At 38.3% G+C, this 20262-nt stretch overlaps 1 protein-coding gene across 1 annotated transcript; it reads right to left on the reverse strand.

Annotated features, from left to right (window-relative positions):
• Positions 1-1166: 1166 nt before the first annotated feature.
• On the reverse strand, positions 1167-19238 carry SULT4A1 (sulfotransferase family 4A member 1). The gene is made up of 7 exons (XM_019612005.1): positions 19191-19238; positions 15253-15432; positions 13806-13886; positions 13570-13696; positions 10298-10392; positions 8122-8260; positions 1167-2810 (listed from the first exon to the last, which is right to left on the reverse strand). The coding sequence occupies exons 1-7, from the start codon at positions 19236-19238 to the stop codon at positions 2698-2700; spliced, it is 783 nt and encodes a 260-aa protein (XP_019467550.1). The 3' UTR covers positions 1167-2697.
• Positions 19239-20262: the final 1024 nt, after the last annotated feature.

The raw sequence follows: 20262 nt of genomic DNA on the forward strand, positions 1-20262 counted from the left end.
CTGATATCCAAAGGTAAAATTTCAGCATGGCTTCTATGGGAACGGGCTTTGGGCAGGCTTCTGGTTTAGATGAATTTCATCTAATGGCTCAGGGCAATGAGGTCAAGGGATTGGAGAGATGAAGTCTGGCAGAGGAGAGCCTTTCTGGAAAGCAGATTCTTAGCACACAGTAACTTTGTTGTCTAATATATGGAGTTCCAGAATAGTTGTAGATACACAATGGATTATCATAGAGGCTCTTGCTGTCTGTAGTATGTAGTTTTTTTGGAGTGCACTAGCCGTTCCTCCTCTAGCATGTTAGCTGGTGACTGTATATACTAAATTTGGCATTAACGCACATAGACATAAGTGTTAAAATGTGGGCTTAGAAGCCACCAGCTTTTGTTTGAGGCCTGAGGGTGGTTGTCTTCTGCAGCAAAGAAGATAGGCTATGCTTGAGAATGGGAATATGATCTACTAGTGTCTTCAGAAACACAAGAAGCCTTTTAAGTGACTGGTAAGTATAAATTGTATGTCCTTAGGTTAAAGCAACTTCAGTGGATTTTTTGTGCTAATTAAATCTTTCTTCTGACTCAAACTTACATTAAGTGTGGGAAAATTTTGTCCTCTCAGTAGCAAGACATAGGAGACAGCTATTCCTTCTGCTCCTGCCTTCTTGAAGGCTTACCAGTTTGTGGGTTTTGGCCTTCTGTATGACAGACTAGGACTCCAGAATAGAGCTGCCTGGGAGCTGTAAGATAGAAGTGTAAAATCCTGAGTGGATGGAACAGTGACTGTATCAGCCATCACAATTCAAGAACAAAGGAACATCAAATTATACTACGTGATGGCAGCCCCTATGCAAACAAAGGAAGTCCTTTTTCTGCACTATGTGTGGAGTCTATTGCCACAGAATGCTGTCAATTCTAGCATAAAGAAAAACTCCACAAAGAGCTACTAAACACAGAGATGCTCACAGAATCCTATGCTCTCTACTACATTTTTGCATAGGCGTTTGTTACTAGCAGTGTCAGAAACAGCTCACAGGGTCAGACAGTGGTCTGATTTGATATTGTGTTTTCTGCAATTCTTGTGTCTTAAGTTTGGAAGTGTTGGTAGTGAAGAGGATACATTTCCCATGATGACATGGTTTGAATAGGAGGTCTACAAAATGAGCAACCACAACGCATGGAACACATCTTTTATTCAATAAGCGAGCAAGCACAGAAGTATAATGTGTAGTGCTTAATATTCATACAGTACTAAAAATATAAAAATAGAAATAAAATTTCACAGAAAGCGTTTTCACTCACAAATATACAAGGAAAAGTGCTGTCAAGCCACATCATGCTACACCACTTGCCAGCTGAACTGACAGTTTGTTTCCCAACAGAACTGAAACACTAAAAATCTGCTAGTCCTTCCTCACAGCTTTTGGTGAGATTGAGTATTTGACCAGCAAAAATGGGCCTCCTGCAGCTGAGAACCTAAAAGGCATTGATGTCATTACCTAACAGAATAAAATAATTCTGGAAAGCTTTATATTGATAGTAGCCTACTTCAGGCTGTTTGCATACCTGTCATAGAAAATAAAAAAGATAAAGTAATAAACTTGAATTCTGATTATAATCCAGATGAGTCATAGCTTACAATTACTGAAACTATCATGCATACAGTACTCCCACCTGGTGATGTATTTTTAAACTCTCTTCCTTCAACGCTGCTGTTTCCTCTCCCTTCTTACTGTGTCACATACAACCAGCCTTAGGTTAGGTGTGATGGAGTCCAGTAGCACAAAAATAGTACTGCATGCTTTTAACTTTTGGTGGAACTGGAGGATATGCAGCACCTTATCTTCTCTTCCTGTATCTAACAGGTGAAATTCAGATCTACACAGGAAACCAACATTAGTCAGCCTGATTCCTGGAGAAAAACCTCTGCATCAGATGTTATGCTTTTAAGCCCAGTTTTGAGGGACTGAGCGAGAGCTGGGGACATAGAAAGCTTCTGTTTTCTGACCTTCTGCATGGAGCTGAACTTCACCCATCAGGAAGACATCCATCTGAAACGTGGGTGGGTTTTGTGATTAGAGTGACAATCACAGCTGTATTTCATAACAAGGCCTGTCTTGCAGAGTATGCCAGTACACAGAACCTACTCAGAAATTACACAGATATGGGTGCGCAGAACTTAGTGTGAACCCCACTTTGATCAGCTACTATTTTGGAATGGGATTTATTTATACTTGATTTACCAACTATAAAAATAAATATGATGATTAACCCCTGAGATCATTCTAGCATACAGATTTGGCCTGTTACTTGATTCCCTCTGAAATAATTTATTTGGTTTATGGACAGTTATTTAGGTTCTAGTGAAAAGCTTTTATAAAACATTAAATAATCAATGTGGGGCTGAAAAGGTGTACATTCTAGTTGCATATATAATACATACCTTATACTGATATAATACATTCCATAGCAGCTGAATATTCTAGTATTGTCTAGGAAGTTCTTGTGTGTGGATGAAGAATTAAAATACCAAAAAATAAACAGCTGTTTAGGATCAAAGATAACTGTATCTGCTATGGTTTACTTAGATTGATTTTCTTTCTTTAAATCTTGTTACACATAATAGCTACAGTAGTTTGTCCAGCAGGTAATAAATGAATGCATAAAGCACTTCTAGCTATATCTGGATATCATATGCATGCATTTTTTATAAATAAAAATCAAATGTGAGGTCACATTTTCCCATCTTCTGTTTATATACTAAATCAAATTTCTCATTCATTGAAACAGTGAAGATGTCTTTCCACAGCCCAACTCGACCTGAAACATAGAGAGGGAACACAAGTCAGAGAGCAGACAGGATACCAAATTTCTACAGTCTTGTTATGCAGGGCACTAAGTATTATTCGTGAGAAGCTGGTCAGTATTAGCTTTCGCTGAAACCTCAGTAAGACCTGAGCCTACCTTGTATCTTCCCCATTTACCCACTGCTACAACTCTTGCAAAACCCTAAAGTGAGTACGCTACACTTTGTGGTCTGGATTTGGAGAGTATTATTCAGGAAAAAATTAGATTACAAGATCTTGAATTAGCCTTACTGAGCATTAAATACAGATTTTGTTTTGGATGTTAATTAACTCAGAACTTGATTTCTGGTGTCAGTGCAAAATATGGATGTTTAATAATCCCATCACCTAACAATACACTTCAAAATGACTGTGGCTTTACCACACACGAGTTGGAGAACTATCCAAAAGGTGCACGGAATACAGAGCATTAAACAGATTATTGAGTATCGATGAAATTTTAGCATAGCAAAATTATATTATTTTACATTTAAAGATCAGTTCAATGGATGACTTCATGTTTTTCAGAACTGAGGGCAACAATTTGCTAAATACGAATAGTTAAATTATACTATATATATAATACATATAATATATATATAAAATAATAATACTTAAATTATTGAAAAGAATGTGTACCATACACCCAGTTTGTGCCATTTAATTTTGTACATAAGGAGCAGAAAGCTTTCAGTGGATGTGCTATGGACACTGAGCACTTTTTCAGTGTATGGAGTATTGCTTACTGAAGCCAACTAGTAACATAACTTGCTGATATTGCTGAAATCACCAGTCAAAAGCTACAGCTCCCTTAGGCGCTGATTCTTTGCAACAGATTTTATTTATGTCATAGTCAGTCAGGGTTATTTGTTGGTGTCTCACTGATACTGGGTATAAATAAAGACAAAATCCAGGCTTGTTCAGCTGGAATAAATGAAAGGAAAACTGAGACTGTGGTACCACTGAGTTTAATCATAACAGCAAGAGCAAAACTACATGCAGGGAACTTAATTATGCATTTGATGCATACAAAAAATACCCATTTAATTTAATTACTATTGCTTTTATGCAGCAACTCTATAATTGAGCCCTGAGACAAAATTGCTTGAAACCTCAATAAATTACACATTTACATGATGTGTGGCAAGGACCATTATATGAAACCAGGATTGCCCTATAATTCCCAAAAGTATGACAGTGTTGCAGTTTGCTTTCAGGATCCAAAGGTCAAAAGAACATGAAAGTTACAGAAAATACATCACATATATTTCTTTTGCAAAATTTGTCCTTTATCAAACAGACAGTTAAAACATTTCTTGCAACCATAAATATCTGATAATGAAAATTAGTTTTATTCTCCCAACTATAATTGCATAAAAGACCGTATTTCCATTTCAATAATGTTAATAAAACATTTTCTTCCTGTGCTTGGGAAAGATAAACCTTTAATTTCTGAGTCTCCCTAACAACACATGTAAACAAATGACAGGTATTATAAAGGGCATATGCAGTAGATTATTTGTAACATACTTTTTGTTACCATATGAATGGATAGGTTGTCAAAAAAAGTCACCCACCTGGTTTATGATTTGAATCATGCAACTGTGTAAACTATGATGTGATATGACTCAAATATAAGTAATATATCTAATCATTTTTCTGCTTTCACAGAAGCTCAGGGGTTATCTTCAGAGTAAAGATCAATGTGCTAAAAGAAAAAAAAATGAAGAACTAAAATAAAGCAAAATAAAGTAAATGTAACTAATGACAAATTAAAAATATTTGAAACAAATTACAATAAGCTGTCATGTCATTGCCAGAATTCTTTGTCACACAAATGAAGAACAAAGCTCCGTTAATGAAGCTACATTCTGAAGTAACAAAATATTGTAAAAGCCAAAGACAGTGAACAAAAGAAATTCAAAATAAGAATATTTTAATAAAAAGCACACAGAGAGCAAATGACAAAATATTAAATTTGCTGCAGTAGCTGCCTTTCTTGTATACTGCAAGACAGAGGAATCTTTTGGAAAGATTTGTAGAAGAATAAGAGGCTCAGAACTTTGGGGGTTTGCAGGCTCTACTACAAAACAGTGAACACTAACACTGCATATGGAAGTGTGCACGCAGCAAAAGCAGGCACTGCCCCATTTGTGTGGATGAACTGGGCAGTGGGGACAGTAGCTGACCTTTCTGCCTGCTGAAGGCCTCAGCAACAGCTCTATTCACTTTTCTCTGTTTTTTCTGATATTACAGCCCTCACCTTCCTTTCATAACTGGCTTTCCGGCTTTCACTACAAGAAGGAGGGATTTTAGCTGTGCACAGCAAGTAGCTGTGATGCTGCTCCACAGATCTCTAAGACAACAGGGGCTAGGTACAAACCTAGGTTTCTATGTTACTTCACACAATTGAACAGAGGAGAATATGGCTCTGTTGATTGCAAAATCTTGCCTGAAACTCCAACGTGCTCAGGATGCCTTACCAGACTCATTTTTTGATCTTGTTTTCACAGCCAAGAAGTGGGCTGGTAATCAGACAGGTAACCTACTGTAAAATTCTATGAGATAGTTTGTGGCTTTCACACAAGATGCAAGTTGTGTTACATGCTGAATTTTCAGTCTGAAGAAGTGGGGGGAGAGTAGGATGAGAGTTAAAATACCTAACAGCAGAAAAACACACTACACTTGACTGAAAACTAGAGGTCTTTCAGTAAAACTTCACTCTTTTGTCCTTACCAGAATTTTAACTCAAGCTAGCAATCTTGAGATATTTATTTCAAGATCTCATCATTTACCGTAACATAACTGCACTGGAGCAAAAGAGGTGCCATATCACAGTTACAGAACTGCTCATAGAAGTTCAGTTTCCAGATCCTACTGTAACAACTGGAGTGTACAGCTACTACATAATAATAACCTTTCCATGCCAGGTTCACAAATTCACAGATAAAAGCAAGGATGTCTGAGCAACGCCTTTTTTAAAGTACGACATTCTGAAAAGTATGTGACAACACGCACAGAATACAAACTAGTGAGGATCAGTTACTCTGACCGTAGTCTGGGCAGGGGAATGAAAACTGGCATGAAGCTCTGCCAAAAAAAGACAAAGGCAGTACAGAATACCAGTAAACCTGCTTTCATGGGAAACAGATCATCTCACACAAACCTGACCGAATGTTCATATGATTACAGTCTGACTGATTAAAGGTGATTGCAAAGTACAATGGACTTTAAGGCGTGTGATTTTACTGTTTTTTAGTATAATTATAAAATGTTCTATTGAGTTTACACAGAAAGGTTTGAAGGAGCTGCAAAGGTGGCTTCTGTGAGAAAAGCTCAGGAGCTGCTCCACACATTGGACAGAATCAGTTCCAGATGGCTCCAAATCAGATTCACCACTGGCTGACAATGCCTCTATGATATCAAATTTAAGGAGTAAGCAGCTGTAAGAGAGGAGGTCAAAAAATATGAGAGAAACAACACAAAGTGAGGAAAAAAGGAGTAGGAGGAAGTGTTGTTCCAAATGCCAGAATGGATATTTTCCTGCAAGTATATGGACAAGACCGAGGTGGAGCAGGTTGTCCCCCTGCAGCCTAGAGGACCATGATGAAGCAGATTTCCATGCTGAAGCTTTTTATGGGTCACCGACGCTATAGCAGTTTTTTCCTGAAGTACTGTACCCCACAGTGAGGCCCATGGTGGAATGATTCTTTGAGAACTGCAGCCTGTTGGAAACACCGGTAGTGTAACAATTTGTGAAAGGTTGTGTCCTGTGGGAGGGATCCCCACAATGGAGCAAGGGAGAAGTCTGAAGAGAAAACAGCAGCAGAAAGTAGCTGTTGTTAACAGGTTTCCCATTCCTCTTGTGCCACTCAGTGTTGGAAAGATGTGGGAGAACGAGGACTGAAGTCAAGACTTGAAGGAAAAGGGCATGAGAAAAAGGTGTTTTTTGTTTTGTTTCACATTATCATACTCAGTTTTTAATTGGAAATAAATTAATCTTCCCCAAGTTTGCCCATGATGTAATCTCCCTTTTTTATCTTGACCAATTAGCTTTTTCATTCTTTTTGTTCCACCAATATTGCTGAAGGGAACTGAGAAAGCAGCTTGGTGGATATCTGGCAGCCAGCCCCACAGTAATAAATAAAATGTACGATAAACGGCTAACTTAAAATAAGTAGTCAAGAAGGACTGATGATATTTGATGTTTTTATCTGACATTTGAAAATACGTGTAAAAATTACAGTTAAGAAAACTTGTAGATAACAAGAAGATTGGCTGAGAGAAGTAATGTGGAAAGGGCTCCTACGCAGAAACCTAAGAACTAAGTATTCAGGTCACACTGCCTGCATAAGGGACAATAACCTTTAAATCACTTCCATTGAAAAGACTCTGCAGCCATGATAAGCACAAGTTTTACATATGATGCTGTAACAAAAAGTGGTAACATGGCCACAGACAGACAAACGAGGGGAACCGAAAGTTCCAGTTAAAGTTGAATTGTATCAGTGGCTAAAGTGGTTTCTTTAGTTTGAATTCACTTTGGAAAAGGCACTTGTGAAGCTGACACAGGAATTCTCCATCACTTTCTTAAGCCCTCATTTTCAAAAAGAGTTAAGTGCTATGTTAAATAAGTTGAGGGGCTTCTTGAGTTTACTCTTCCATGCTTATCAGTAAGAAGAATTAGAAAAGAATTGATTTTTTGACACTGTCAAAGGACTAGATCAAAGAGCACTTTGGATTCCTGCAGAAAGGCCTCAAAAGAACAAACATCTATAAGCTAAACACATTTTAGACAGGCAAGGCAGACAATGAAAAAAGCACATGAGAAGAACTACATGTTCTTGTCATTTGATGACTTCAAACTAGAATTACCTGCTATTTCAGAGAATCTCATACAAGGAAACACAAAGGTTTTTAAGCCAAGATAAACTGTAAGAAATTGTACGTGCTTTGATGTTCCAATGTCAGAAGGAGCTAAGCGGTCTTCTCAATATCAATAGCTTATTCAGTTGAATTAAGCCAAAGACATCTTGTATTCTTGAACAGACCAGTTTTGATGGTGTTGCATATAAGCTGTTGAGCTTGAATGTTTCTGTTCTTTTTAGTCATTTCTATCTTTATTACAAAACAACTCCCAAGATTACACCAAAAATCAGTTTTCCTGTCATCATTTAAATAGCAACATTTTGCCAACACCTTAACATATCTTGAAGGTTACTAAGCTGTCAGTTGCTTTATTCAACTTCCACTCTTAAGATTTTTACTGTGGGTTTTAAACGTACCCCTGCCAACAGGAAGTGCTTCTGCATTACAGCACTGATCAATGAGTTGATGGCAGTGTTCCACCATGGATTCCAGCTGTGCTTTGTCATAAGAAACTCCTAAGAACCTCACCAGTTGCTCAACCATTGTTGCCAAGTCCTGTAAGAGAGCATTTAAAGATGAGTTTATTTTGCAATATTTCAAGTGGATTTATAAAATGATTTTCAATATTTCAAAACGATTTACATCACGATGAATGGGAAAAATACCAGTGCAGAAGTTCCAGAAACATCACTGTCTTAAAATGTTGCCACCTTCTGATTTGTGGAGAATAAGCCCACACATTCCAAGTAATTAGAGGAAGACAAGCAGGAGGCACAAAGATGCTGTGATGCTACCAGCTTTCAGCAGCATCCCTCAATGTGCAGATGAGAATGAAAACGTTATTTATAAATCGTGGGTTTTACATCATTGCTACTAAATTATCAACATTATTCTGCTTCACTACATCTTCTGTCAGAAAGTACAAGAAAAATATAAGCTGAAATTGTATGTTTATTCAGCTTTATTGAGTTCTACCTTGCTCTTGCCTTTTTGGAGGTTTAGACATAGGAGCTGGGTTCATCCTATGTCTGCATTAATTTTCCAGTCAAATATTACAGAAATCATAGAATGGTTTGGAATGGGTTGGAAGATAACTCAAGGATCATCAAGTTCCAACCCTCATGCCACAGGCAGATCAAGTACTAAATCAGATTGCCCAAGTCCCTTTAAACAGCTCCAGGGATGGGGGCATCCACAACCTCTCTGGGCAGCCTGTGCCACCACCTCACCACTCCCTCAGTAAAAAACTTCCCCGACATAAAATCTAAACCTCTCCTTTAGTTTAAAACCATTCACCTTTGTTCTATTGCTATTTGCCTTTGTAAAAAAGTTTATTTTCCTCATGTTTATAAACTCCCTTTAAATATTAAAAGCCTGCAATGAGGTTTCCCTGCAGTCTTCTCTTTTCCAGGATGAGTAAGTCCAGTTCCTTCAGCCAGTCTTCATAGGAATGGTGCTCCAGCCCTATGATCATCTTTATGCCTTCATCTGTACCCTCTCCAAAAGCTCCACACCATTCCTGTGTTGGGGGCCCCAGACTTGGACACAGTACACCAGCTGGAACCTCATGAGGGCAGAGTAGAGGGGGACAATCACCTCCCTCACTCACCTTACTGGCCACTCCTGACAGAATCCAGGACACCACAGGCCTTCTGGGCTATAAGAGCACACTACTGGCTCATGTTAGTTTTTCATCAACCAGGATCCTCAAGCACTTCTCAGCAGGGCTGCTCTCAAGGTGTTCTTCTCCCAGGTTGTATACATATCTGAGATTACCTTGACCCAAATGCAAAACCTTGCACTTTGCTTTGTTAAACTTCATTAGGTACACGTGGGCCCACCTTTTGAGTTTATCAAGCTCCCCCTAGATGGCATCCCTCCCTTTGGCTGTATCACACCACTCAGCTTGGTGTCATCCAAAAACTTGCTAAGGGTGCATTCAATCACATCATCTATATAATTGATAAAGATGTTAAAGAGTACCAGTCTCAAGATAAATCCTTGGGGAACAGTGCTCACTTTGAAAATTTTTATTAATTCTCAAAAATATATTACTGCTATATAGGAAAAGGAAAATAATGTTCAATGTAGTACTTTCATTACATTTCTGATTAAAAATAAAGTAGATTTATCAGCCAGCATGCTGTAACAACCCTAGAAGTTCACCGCATGCTACATGATCACCTCAAATTGTTTTTAAGACAGATTCACAGCAGACAGTAAGGACAACCGAATAATCAGAATAAACGTCAGATATGTAAGACAAACCCCTAACGAGAGAGACTTCAGTTCTCATTGATACAGCACACACAGTAAGACATTTATTTTAAATGAAAATCAAGGGATGTGTAGCAAGAGCACCTCCCTGCTCTGTGTGAATTGCTAACCACCTATGCAAGCAGGTAGATTCCTGAGTAAATTACTAGGTTTACAACAGTGCTTATAGAAGCTATGAATGCCAGTGCTTTAAAAATGGTATCAGAGATTAGAAAGCCCAAACACGGGCACAAGAAACAATTTGTTAACTTTGAATATTTTAAATGTTATGACATTTAAAGTGTTTAAAATACCTCTTTGTTACATCTAACCTACCTTGTGCATATCTTCGTACTTGAGGAAAAGTACATTGGCATCCATATGATGTTCCCAAAACTCTTGGACATGTTCAAACCACGAACCATATCCTACTATAGATACAGAACGATTGGCATGAGGAAAAATTAATACTATTTGACAAAAATGTAAAAATGAGAAAACTAAATTAATTAGGGTTGTTAACAGCCTTAGGAGAGTTGTCTGGTTTTGTTCCATTGCCATGCACAGTGACTAACTTAATTGGAAAAGAACATTTCTACCAGTTTGGAATATTCAAAAGAGCTAACCTACCCTAAAGAAAAAATACTCAACTGAAAGTGCAACCATGTTTCACTATGGGCCTCTCTGGAGCTCAGTATTAGTAATGCCTGATTACCGTTCCAAAGTTGAGCCAACATAAAAATTACAGAGATTTATTTGCAAAAAGTAAATTTTCAGTGACTCTGACCTGTGTGAATTCCTGCAGTTGGTGTTATCACACTGCACCTTCCATTACTCAAAGCTATAGACAACATACGTAATGGAAACCTATATATAGAGGAAAATTCCATAAAGCATCTGCTGTGATGGACAAAGAACTGCTAACAGCCATTATCCTTTCTTTATTACACAAGTACTGAAGAAACACACATATTAATATGCTTCACTGTCATTCTCAGAATACTAATGGTGTACCAACAGCATATTCTATTTATCTTTTGTTTCCTCTAAAATCTAAGACTTATTCTCTTCTGTTGTTGCTTTCTTAGCATTTCCATGCAACCTATATAGGTATGCCAGAAATGGTCTCAGATATATTGTAGCTAAGTTGGTACACCAGGAGGGCCCATGTTCCCAGCACTGCTAAGGCAGTAGTTAATGGAAGCTCCAACTCCCTCAATTTTTTTCCTGTTTTATTTTCCACTTCTCTGATAAAATCCACATTTAGAGTGGTTTTTGTCTATCTTTGTGTGTAGCAGAGGTACAGACACTGGCATTTATTATCTAAAGAGTATGTTTTCTGCCAACATTATCAGAAAGGAAAGCAAAGGAGAAATGCATTACAGAATCACAGAATTGTATAGGTTAGAAGGAACCTCAAGAGATCATTGAGTCCAACCCTACTGCTGAAGCAGGTACCCTAGAATAAGCTGTACAGGTAGATGTCCAGATGGGTCTTGAATTCATCTCCATAGCAGACTCCACAACCTCTCTGGGTAACCCGTTCCAGTGCTCCGTCACACTTACTATAAAGAAGATCTTCCAAATATTTGTACAGAACGTCCAACATTCAAGTTTTAGGCAACCACTCCTTGTCCTATTGCTACAGACCACCAAGAAGAGCCTGGCCTCGTCCATTTGCCTCCCACCTCCCTTAGCTATTCATAAAAATTTATCAGATCCGCCTCTCAGTCTTCTTTTCCCCAAGCTGAACAGACCCAGGTTATTCAGCCTTGCCTCATATGGGAGATGCTCCAGGAGCTTTATCATCTTTGTGGCTCTCCACTGAACTCCTTCTATGAGATCCCTATCTGTTTTGAACTGGGGAGCCCAAAACTGGACACTTAGCACTCTAAATGTGGAAGTGGATCACCTGACCTGCTGGCCATGCTCTTTCTAATGTATCCCAGGATACCTTCTTGGACACAATGGCACAATGGAACTTCCTCAAAGTGTCTTAGATAATCAAGGTAGAAGCTAAGCAAATACAGTGAGCAGTTCTTCACATTTTCTCAGTATTGACATTTTTATCTTTACAACAAAACAACTTCAGAAAAGTGCTAAACATCGTTTCTATTCTTTATAATTTTAAAGAAATTCATGCATGGAGATTACACATCAGTCAAGCAAAAAACCCTTTTCCTAGCTGCTCCTAACTGCACAGGGCAAGAATCCGTTAACATTATGGTAACAAAGTTTACCTGCATTTTATGTAAGAAATTCCCTTAAGCTCCAGAAGGTAGTGCCAAAGAATTAGCATATTTAAGATTAAACCCCCATTCAAGAGCTAACATGTACTAAATCTGTTTCCAGATGGACAGATATAAGGTAAGGGGTAAAAAGAATTGTTGTCATTTGGATTTAGTGCTTCTTCCTCTTGCACCACTTTGAATGCTTACTTTTTTTGCTTCTATATTGCTTCCATGAGATGAAAACACTTAAATAAGTACCATATTTATTGTATTACAAAACACGTGAGGTTTTGCATAATTATGGACACAGAACACACTCCAATGTTTTACTGGCTCTAGAAGGTAATGATAAATCACATAGCTGCTATAAGATAAAGATCTAAATAGCTCCTGGGATATTTACATGAAAAAGAATGCAGAACCTTCCTCCCATCTTAGAAGAACCTATCTTTAATATATCTCCACTGTAGAAGCTCCTGCTCATGGGTTGCAGACAAGATTCCCATTCTTGGGGAATGCAGAAAAAAAAGTTGAAGGTGGGTTGGGAATGGAAGGATATTTACCCTCCTGCACAAAAGAAAGTGGCAAGCATTATAAAGCCTGTTAACTAACCTCCATTGGCAGGCTTTTACCATTTTCCTTCCCTTTAGTATTACACAGCTTCTTTAGAATCAAGTCCCCTAAATTCCAGATTGAAATAACATTTTCCGGATCTAAAGGAAATCCTGGTCTCAGAGCAGACCAAAGTGTCTGGCGACTTCTTAGCATCATATTAGGGTACATAAAGAAGATTTTGTAGAGAAAGAGAATGCAGTAAAAAAAAACATGCATTGTTCTGTTTTTTGATCTTGCTAGCTACAAAGCATGGCAATCCATTGGCAAAAAGCTCAGTGACAGCTACTTACATGAGAACACAAACCTTCACTCGCTGTAAGGTTACTAAGTTCGTGCAATGGAGTTACTTAAGGCAGTGCAGCCTGAAGGGAACACAGTGGGTTGGTACATAATGAAACAGCCTTCGCTCACAGGAGTTACTGAGCAAGTAGCTGATGAGCTGTTGTAACACAAGTTACATTACAGTAGTAAATTTTCAGCCTACAATTACCTTCTTACAGGTAACTTACTAACGTATTCCTACTGATGTGTGAGCTCAGTCTCACGCAAACTAGAATTTACCTGAGTGAAGTAGAACACAATTGATCCCACAGGGTCAAATATTCTAAGACAGTTATTGACCATAGTTTGCACAGACTAATCTAAGTTCATGCAGCATTGTATCTCTAGTAACCTCCTTGCAGTATAAACAAAATAAATGCATCTTTATCTACTTCATTTTTGTACTTGCAGAGATGAAAATAAATGTGTATCGCTCCTTACACTTGTCATTCATAAACCTTCTGCAGAACTCCTGAAATGTTCCTCTGTAGCTCATGGTCCTTAGGGAGCGGTGAAACTGGTAATAAGACACCACCAGGTCTTTGGGGTTGCGAGCCATGTATATTACCTATGACAAGGGAGGGAAATCATCTTAATGAACGTTTGTTTTTTTCGTTTCCCTAAGCACATAAACAACTGTTGCTGGTTCAGTTGAACAAGCATGAATTAATTCTCACCTTTGAATTGCCATTATGGAGGTCTGAAGGCAAAAAACGATATGGTAGGTGGCTTTTTATGAGGCGAGGAGATGTCAGTTCCTAAAATAAAGCAGAGAAATGTTTCTCACAGTGTATTAGTTTTTGGCACATCCTGAGTTCTCCTGAACTGATTTCTTTCTTTTATTTCCTTTTTTTTTTTTGAGCCAATGCAGAAATTCACTTCTTAAATTAATAGAGGTCTGGACTAGAAATTTGATCAGAGAATTTCATCTGTTTTAAATCAAAAGGGTGGATCTTTGAAACTACTTCAATTTGTAGGATCCTCTTAGGAAGACTAGAAGGGTTGAAGATTCTTAGCATAAAAATGACCTTGTTTTCACTGATGCTCCCACTAAAATTCAGTGAAAAACATTCGAAAGGCTGAATAAACAGCTTCAAAAAACCCTATCCTTAATTTTTCAACTTCAAAATTATAATCAAAAGCTTACTTTAGCCTCAGAATTAGACTCAAACAATCTGAGTCTATATCTGAATACATAAACACTTTTAAAGGTATTTTTCTATCATAATTTGGAAAAAAAAAAATGTCTTATGACACAGATCATCTTCCAGTAGTTAAAAGCTGCATAAATACTGCTGGATCAAGTTGTTAGCAGAGAGTATCCACAATGCGTGATCTCAAACTAAACCTTTCATTATTGCTCCTGCTTATTTGCGTTGACATATCACTGAGGTCTCACTAGACTACGGTCACGAAGCAAAAAAGGAAAGCAATCTCTGGCCCCTGAATACTCATCCTAAGGAGGGCCAAATGCTGCAGCAGTAATTGACTGGAACCAGCTTTGATCTATCCATACTAGCCTTAGCTAGCTCAAATCAGGAAGCAGTCCTCAGATGGAGCCTGGTATTTTGCATATCTTGGAATGATTAGGCCTGTATCTAAAGTAGTTAGAGCAATAACAAAATCACACTTAACATGACATTCCACTAATCTGAATAACTCTTAACAATGTCAAAGTTATTTCATGCAAAATACTCCAAACTCCTCTAACTCCGCTACAGAGTTCGTAGATCCTCAGACCCTGAGTCTCTTGGGAGCTCTATGTTCAAATTCAGATCTACAGATTCACAGATCTCTGTATTTGTAGTTCTTCTGCAAATTCAGGGAACGGATCAGAGCAAATCAGTCTCATTTGGAGAGCTCCCACTTACATAAGTAAGGTAGGCTTGTAACTCTTATTCAAGAAATCTGTTGTCAATATGTTTAGGACATTGAGAAATATGTTTTAAAGCACTGGAATATAATCAAGATTAATAAAACCAACTTCAAAATAACCTAGTAATACTCTGAATCATTCCAACAAACTGAACAAGGACAAGGGCACAGGATGAGATGAAGTGATAAATATGGAGCCTACAAAAAGATATCCAAATGCTGAGTGAGTTTCTTTGTAATAAATTGTACCTTGATGATGTCCAGACCAGGCTGAGGGTACTCTAGGACTGGAAGTTGTTCATCTATATTCATTAGTCCAATCTCATCTGGATCAGCTCCCTGACTCACTAGATAAACCACTTCCTGTAGCAAGCCTGTGCCTGCATAAACCAAACAATGAAAGAGAACAGATTGTATTACAGTCCTTATCTAAACAGAAGCATATGAAAGCAGATCCAGACAAAGAAATAATAACTTTTTCCTCAACAGTCTGCTCTGATCTCAGTCTACAGCTACTGTTTTAACATAGTATGTCTGCTCTTTTTATTTTAAATACATGAAAATCTCCAACCACATCAAATATCTGAGATTTTTCTTTAGCAGTAACTTAAATATAAATGTTTGTGTATCCTAATCCTTTTAACCTGTGAATTGGAAAGCATTTTACATACACTGAGCCTTTCACTATGGATGTTAGTTAGGCAAATCTCACTATTTCAATTCTAGAAACAAAAAAAATGAAGCAGACAGAGGTCATCCAAGTTCACAAAATGCATTAGAGGCTGTACAGGGAAACAACCAGTGTCCTCTATCTAAATGGTAGGCAATTCTACTGTTATGTAATGATTTTAAAAGTCTATTTATACTTCCATTTTATAGATTGGATAAACCAATGAACACATCAATGCATAGTGAGTTAGAAGCAATCTTTAGAGGCCCCCATTATGTACCACTCTCCAGTCTGAAGACTCTTACAAAGCAACCGACAGATAATATAGCCTTAATGACTGTGCTTTGGAAAGTTAAAAGGTATTCTAAACAGCAGTTTGAGCAGAGAAACTATGAGAGTTGCTCCAAAAGTAATGCCTCCTATTTTGTTCTTTTAGTCCATGATACCAGAAGCAGATGATAGTGACATGGCAGTAGAGGTTAAACCTTCCCATCAATATTCCCTTACATTTTTTTGCTGTGTGTGGCAGCAGAGGAGCAGTCTGATAAAATGATGTCTGACAAGGAAGTGCAAAGGTGAAGCAAAGCTGTGTCATTGAAATCCTTCATGTGGAAACAATTGCACTCACTGACATTCATCAATGCTTGCTGAACATTTATGGATACCAAACAGCAGCTGTGAGCACAGTGAGGCAGTGGGTGGTGAGTTTCAGCAGTGGACAGCAGCATGAAAGTCCAGCCATGTTCCAGCAGGCTGTGCACTGCTGTCACACCACGAAATTAAGAGTCTCTATCACTTATCTGCTCAAATCAGCTAATGGTGACAACTGCGTCAAAAAGTAGTGTTTTGTAGCCAAGAATTTGCTCTATCAAATAGCGTTATTGTGCTTTTTGTATCTGTTTGTTGTTTCCATGGAAATAAATAGAAGGCATTACTTTTGGAGCAGCCTATACATTTTAATTGGTTTTACCTTCAGACAGATAGATCTAGAGAGCAGGAAATTCTCTAAGCAGGCAAAATAAAATTCAGAGATATCTGATACTAAAAAGGCACAGGCTTTTGGTAGGATGGAAGAATATAAAGAGCCAAGATCAGTAAAGTAATAAGCAAGAGACCCCATGGTTTAAAAGATAAGTTGAGCAGACATGGAAAATCCTGGATGCTGCAACAGACTGACTAATTATTTAAGACTTGTAAGTGGTAAAATAGGATTATTATTATTTTTTTTTTTGCTACCTAAAGTACTGAGTAATGCAAGCATGCGAGCCTATCTATTTCATATCCTTGGAAAGATAAGCTAAAAATTCATAAATCATGCCTTTTGGTCCCATTTATGTTTGCAAAGAACTTGCAAGTTGCAGGTAACTTGTAACAGTCACCAGGTAACTCATGTTAGTCAGTATGATCATACACAGCAACACAGACACACTCTGCTCTAACTCCCGCATGGTGTTCAAACAAAAGGAAAATTTGAGTATCGTTATTCGGATTTTTTCTTTTTAATTTAAACTAGCAGTAAGGAAAAAAAAAAAAAGAAAAAATTTCATGTACTGTAGGTACATTTAGAGATACATTTAGAGGGAACATGGTCTGGATGCAATATGAAAAAATATACCTCTCCAAGAACAGATTGGAAAAACACTTCTGTATTTCCTGACTGATTGTTGGGTAAATTAAAATGGCTTGGAAAAAAAGAAACTCTCACATTATCATCACCGACAGAGAGGGCTGTCAGAGACTTAATATACACTTGCCCTTGAGGCTGTTCACTCTGCATTTTTAAGTTCAAGCATGTATTTTATATATTAAAATTAGCATACACATGGTACTTCAATATCAGTCCTTGTGACTCGCAATGAGCACAACCTTATTCTCATTAAACATTTATCCTGACAGAAGGCATCCTGGTTCTCTATAATTTATTTCTGTATTTCCAATTCTGCTTGTAAAGAAAAATGCTATCACAGCAACTCTCTTCCATGAAAGGAAAAAGACTAACTGTAAGGATAAACACCAACACCAATGCTTTCTCAGTCTCAGTCTTCCCCTGCTCAGCTGAACCTTGACAGAATCTCTGTGGTGCCTCTGAATACAGAACGGATGATGAGGCAGGACTGTTGAAATTTCAAGAGAGTAGCATGCTCCCTACCAGCTCTCCAGCAGGTCAACCAGAGAACTAAGAGATGAAGTCTGGGGAGCAAAGCCTCTGGGGTCTTACCTAGTTCTCTTCAGATCTATGGACATGAACTATGTCCATGCCAATGAAAACTTGGAATTTAACTCTTGAGGGAATTCTGATTTTTTGTTTTATTTGTCATCCTTTATTATCATTCATCTCTACCACACGCACACACACACACACAAAAGCTATCACGTAAAAAATGATCGACTTGGTTCCCTGTGTTTGAAAACAAGCACAGAACATATTAATTTGATTTAAAATTTGATTAAAATTTTTGATTTAGAACAAAAAAATAGTTAAAAGTCTTTATAAAAAATTAAATAAAATTAAATATATTTAACTTCCTCACATCCTCACTAAGATTAAGAACAACTCAAATCTAAACTAGAAATATTGACAGAGTTGAATGCCCATACAGCTTAGAAATGTTGACTTATCCTAAAAATAGTCAAATAGCAGCCCAAATCCCAGCCCAAGCCCCTAGGGCCAGGTTTTGTAGTCCCTAGGAACACAAGCTGGCTGGAAAGCCAACCAACTGGGGTACTGTACACATGCACATGATGAGCCACCCAGACCTAGACTGAGGCTTGCAGAGTTTATTGAAATTGTCACTGTGGAAGGTGAATGAGTCTTCCGGCATAGCCTCCGATTTCCCAGCTGGATGTAAAGCATCCAGAAATTGGCCATTTAAACCAAATGAAAGACCTTTTTCTGTTTCTGAATGCATGCCTCACCTGGCACTGCACAGAAAGAGTTAAAAGTCACAGACAGATTAATCTGTCAGCCTTTGGGCATGAGGCAGCAGATGCAACATTGATAAGTACCCATCAATTCCACCCTTCCTTCTTGCAGCTGCTGTAAAATTCACATTTCATGCCGGAGGAAGAATACTGTCCCTGCTAGCTCCAAGGTCATACTGCCAAAACAGATATCAAAGCCATTTACATCTATCCAGTTTCAACAATGAACCCAGTCAGCACCAGGGGAACTTCAGTGCACTGTACCTGAGAAACACTCTTCCCTGATAAGCTCTTCTGTTATGTCTATACAATGTCTCAGGAGAAATAGTGTCCCAGTTTATCACATAGTATCTAGAAGAGATGGGATGGGAAATGGTAGTGATAAACTACTGTCAGAATTGGTAGGTATTTAGGAGAGCCTTCTACATTATCTGTGAACTTGCACTTCTACTCTTTGTAAGAGCATCTACAGAAGAAGCCCAGGCACAGCAGTTTGAAACTGTGCTAACTGGGCTGCACTGTCCTTTGCAGTGCTGCCTAATAGTACACAGAAATAAGGAACTTAGGAGTCCTTCCAAACTATAATCTTCCCTACGGGAGTCCCTGCAATAAATAGGAACTCATCATTTGTACCCTTTTTCATGGTCGATGCCTCAGCAACTCTATTAAAGTTAGCTCATAGACATAATGCCTCTGCTTATCAGTAAGGCTAACTGCTCCAGCAGCAACTGAACAGCGTAGCAAGGCAGACAAAACTGTGAAACATCTCACAGTTATTTCTTCATTTCTACGGAGGGAGAAATATTCTGTAGCGCAGCTGTTCTCTGCCTCCTCTCACTGCTTTCTGGCCACTGATAAATTCACATGCAGCTACTAAGCTTCCTAAATGTGGTCAAAATGAAAGGGCAGAAAGATGGATGCTTCCTGTTAATTTTCCCTTTCCTCCATTGTTCCTTCCTTTATTTCCATTTCCTCTCTTCTACATCAGCTAACACTGGACAAATCTGCAATTCAAAGATGTGAAGGACTCTAGTATATTCCTTCTATTCATCCCTTGTTTGGGAAGTCACACGGAAAAATATAATAAAGAAATACTAATGTTAGCATTAACAATTTTGTAGCACTCCCTATCAATTTCATCTCACTTCCCCAACCACTGCCTGATCAAGTTGCAGCTAATACAATGCAATAGACCCATTATGACTCAATTTTTTTAAATAGCATCAGTAGATATAAGCACTCACTATAAGTGAGGGCTGCAAAAGCTGTCACAGATTGGTCTAGCAAATGCTGTAAAACAATTATCCACCTAGTTCTTCCAATTGCTTGCAAGCTCATTCCTCTTTTACCGGTTTCACAGAATCATAGAATTGTAGGGAATCTGGAGGAAGGGACCTCCAGAGATCATTGAGTCCAGCCCCCCTGCAAAGCAGGCCCTTACAGCAGGCTGCACAGGTAGGCGTTCAAGTGGGTCTTGAACATCTCCAGAGAAGGAAACTCCACAACCTCGCTGGGCAGCCTGTTCCAGTGCTCCATCACCCTCACTGTGAAAAAGCTCCTTCGCAGAACTTCCTACACTCATTTTCTGGCAGTTTCCCCTTGTCCTGACCTCACAGATTGCTGAAAAGAGGTTGTCCATGTCCCTTTTTCTCCCACACTTAAGAGAT

The sequence above is a fragment of the Meleagris gallopavo genome, chromosome 1, assembly GCF_000146605.3.
Source record: "Meleagris gallopavo isolate NT-WF06-2002-E0010 breed Aviagen turkey brand Nicholas breeding stock chromosome 1, Turkey_5.1, whole genome shotgun sequence".
Lineage (NCBI taxonomy): Eukaryota > Metazoa > Chordata > Aves > Galliformes > Phasianidae > Meleagris > Meleagris gallopavo.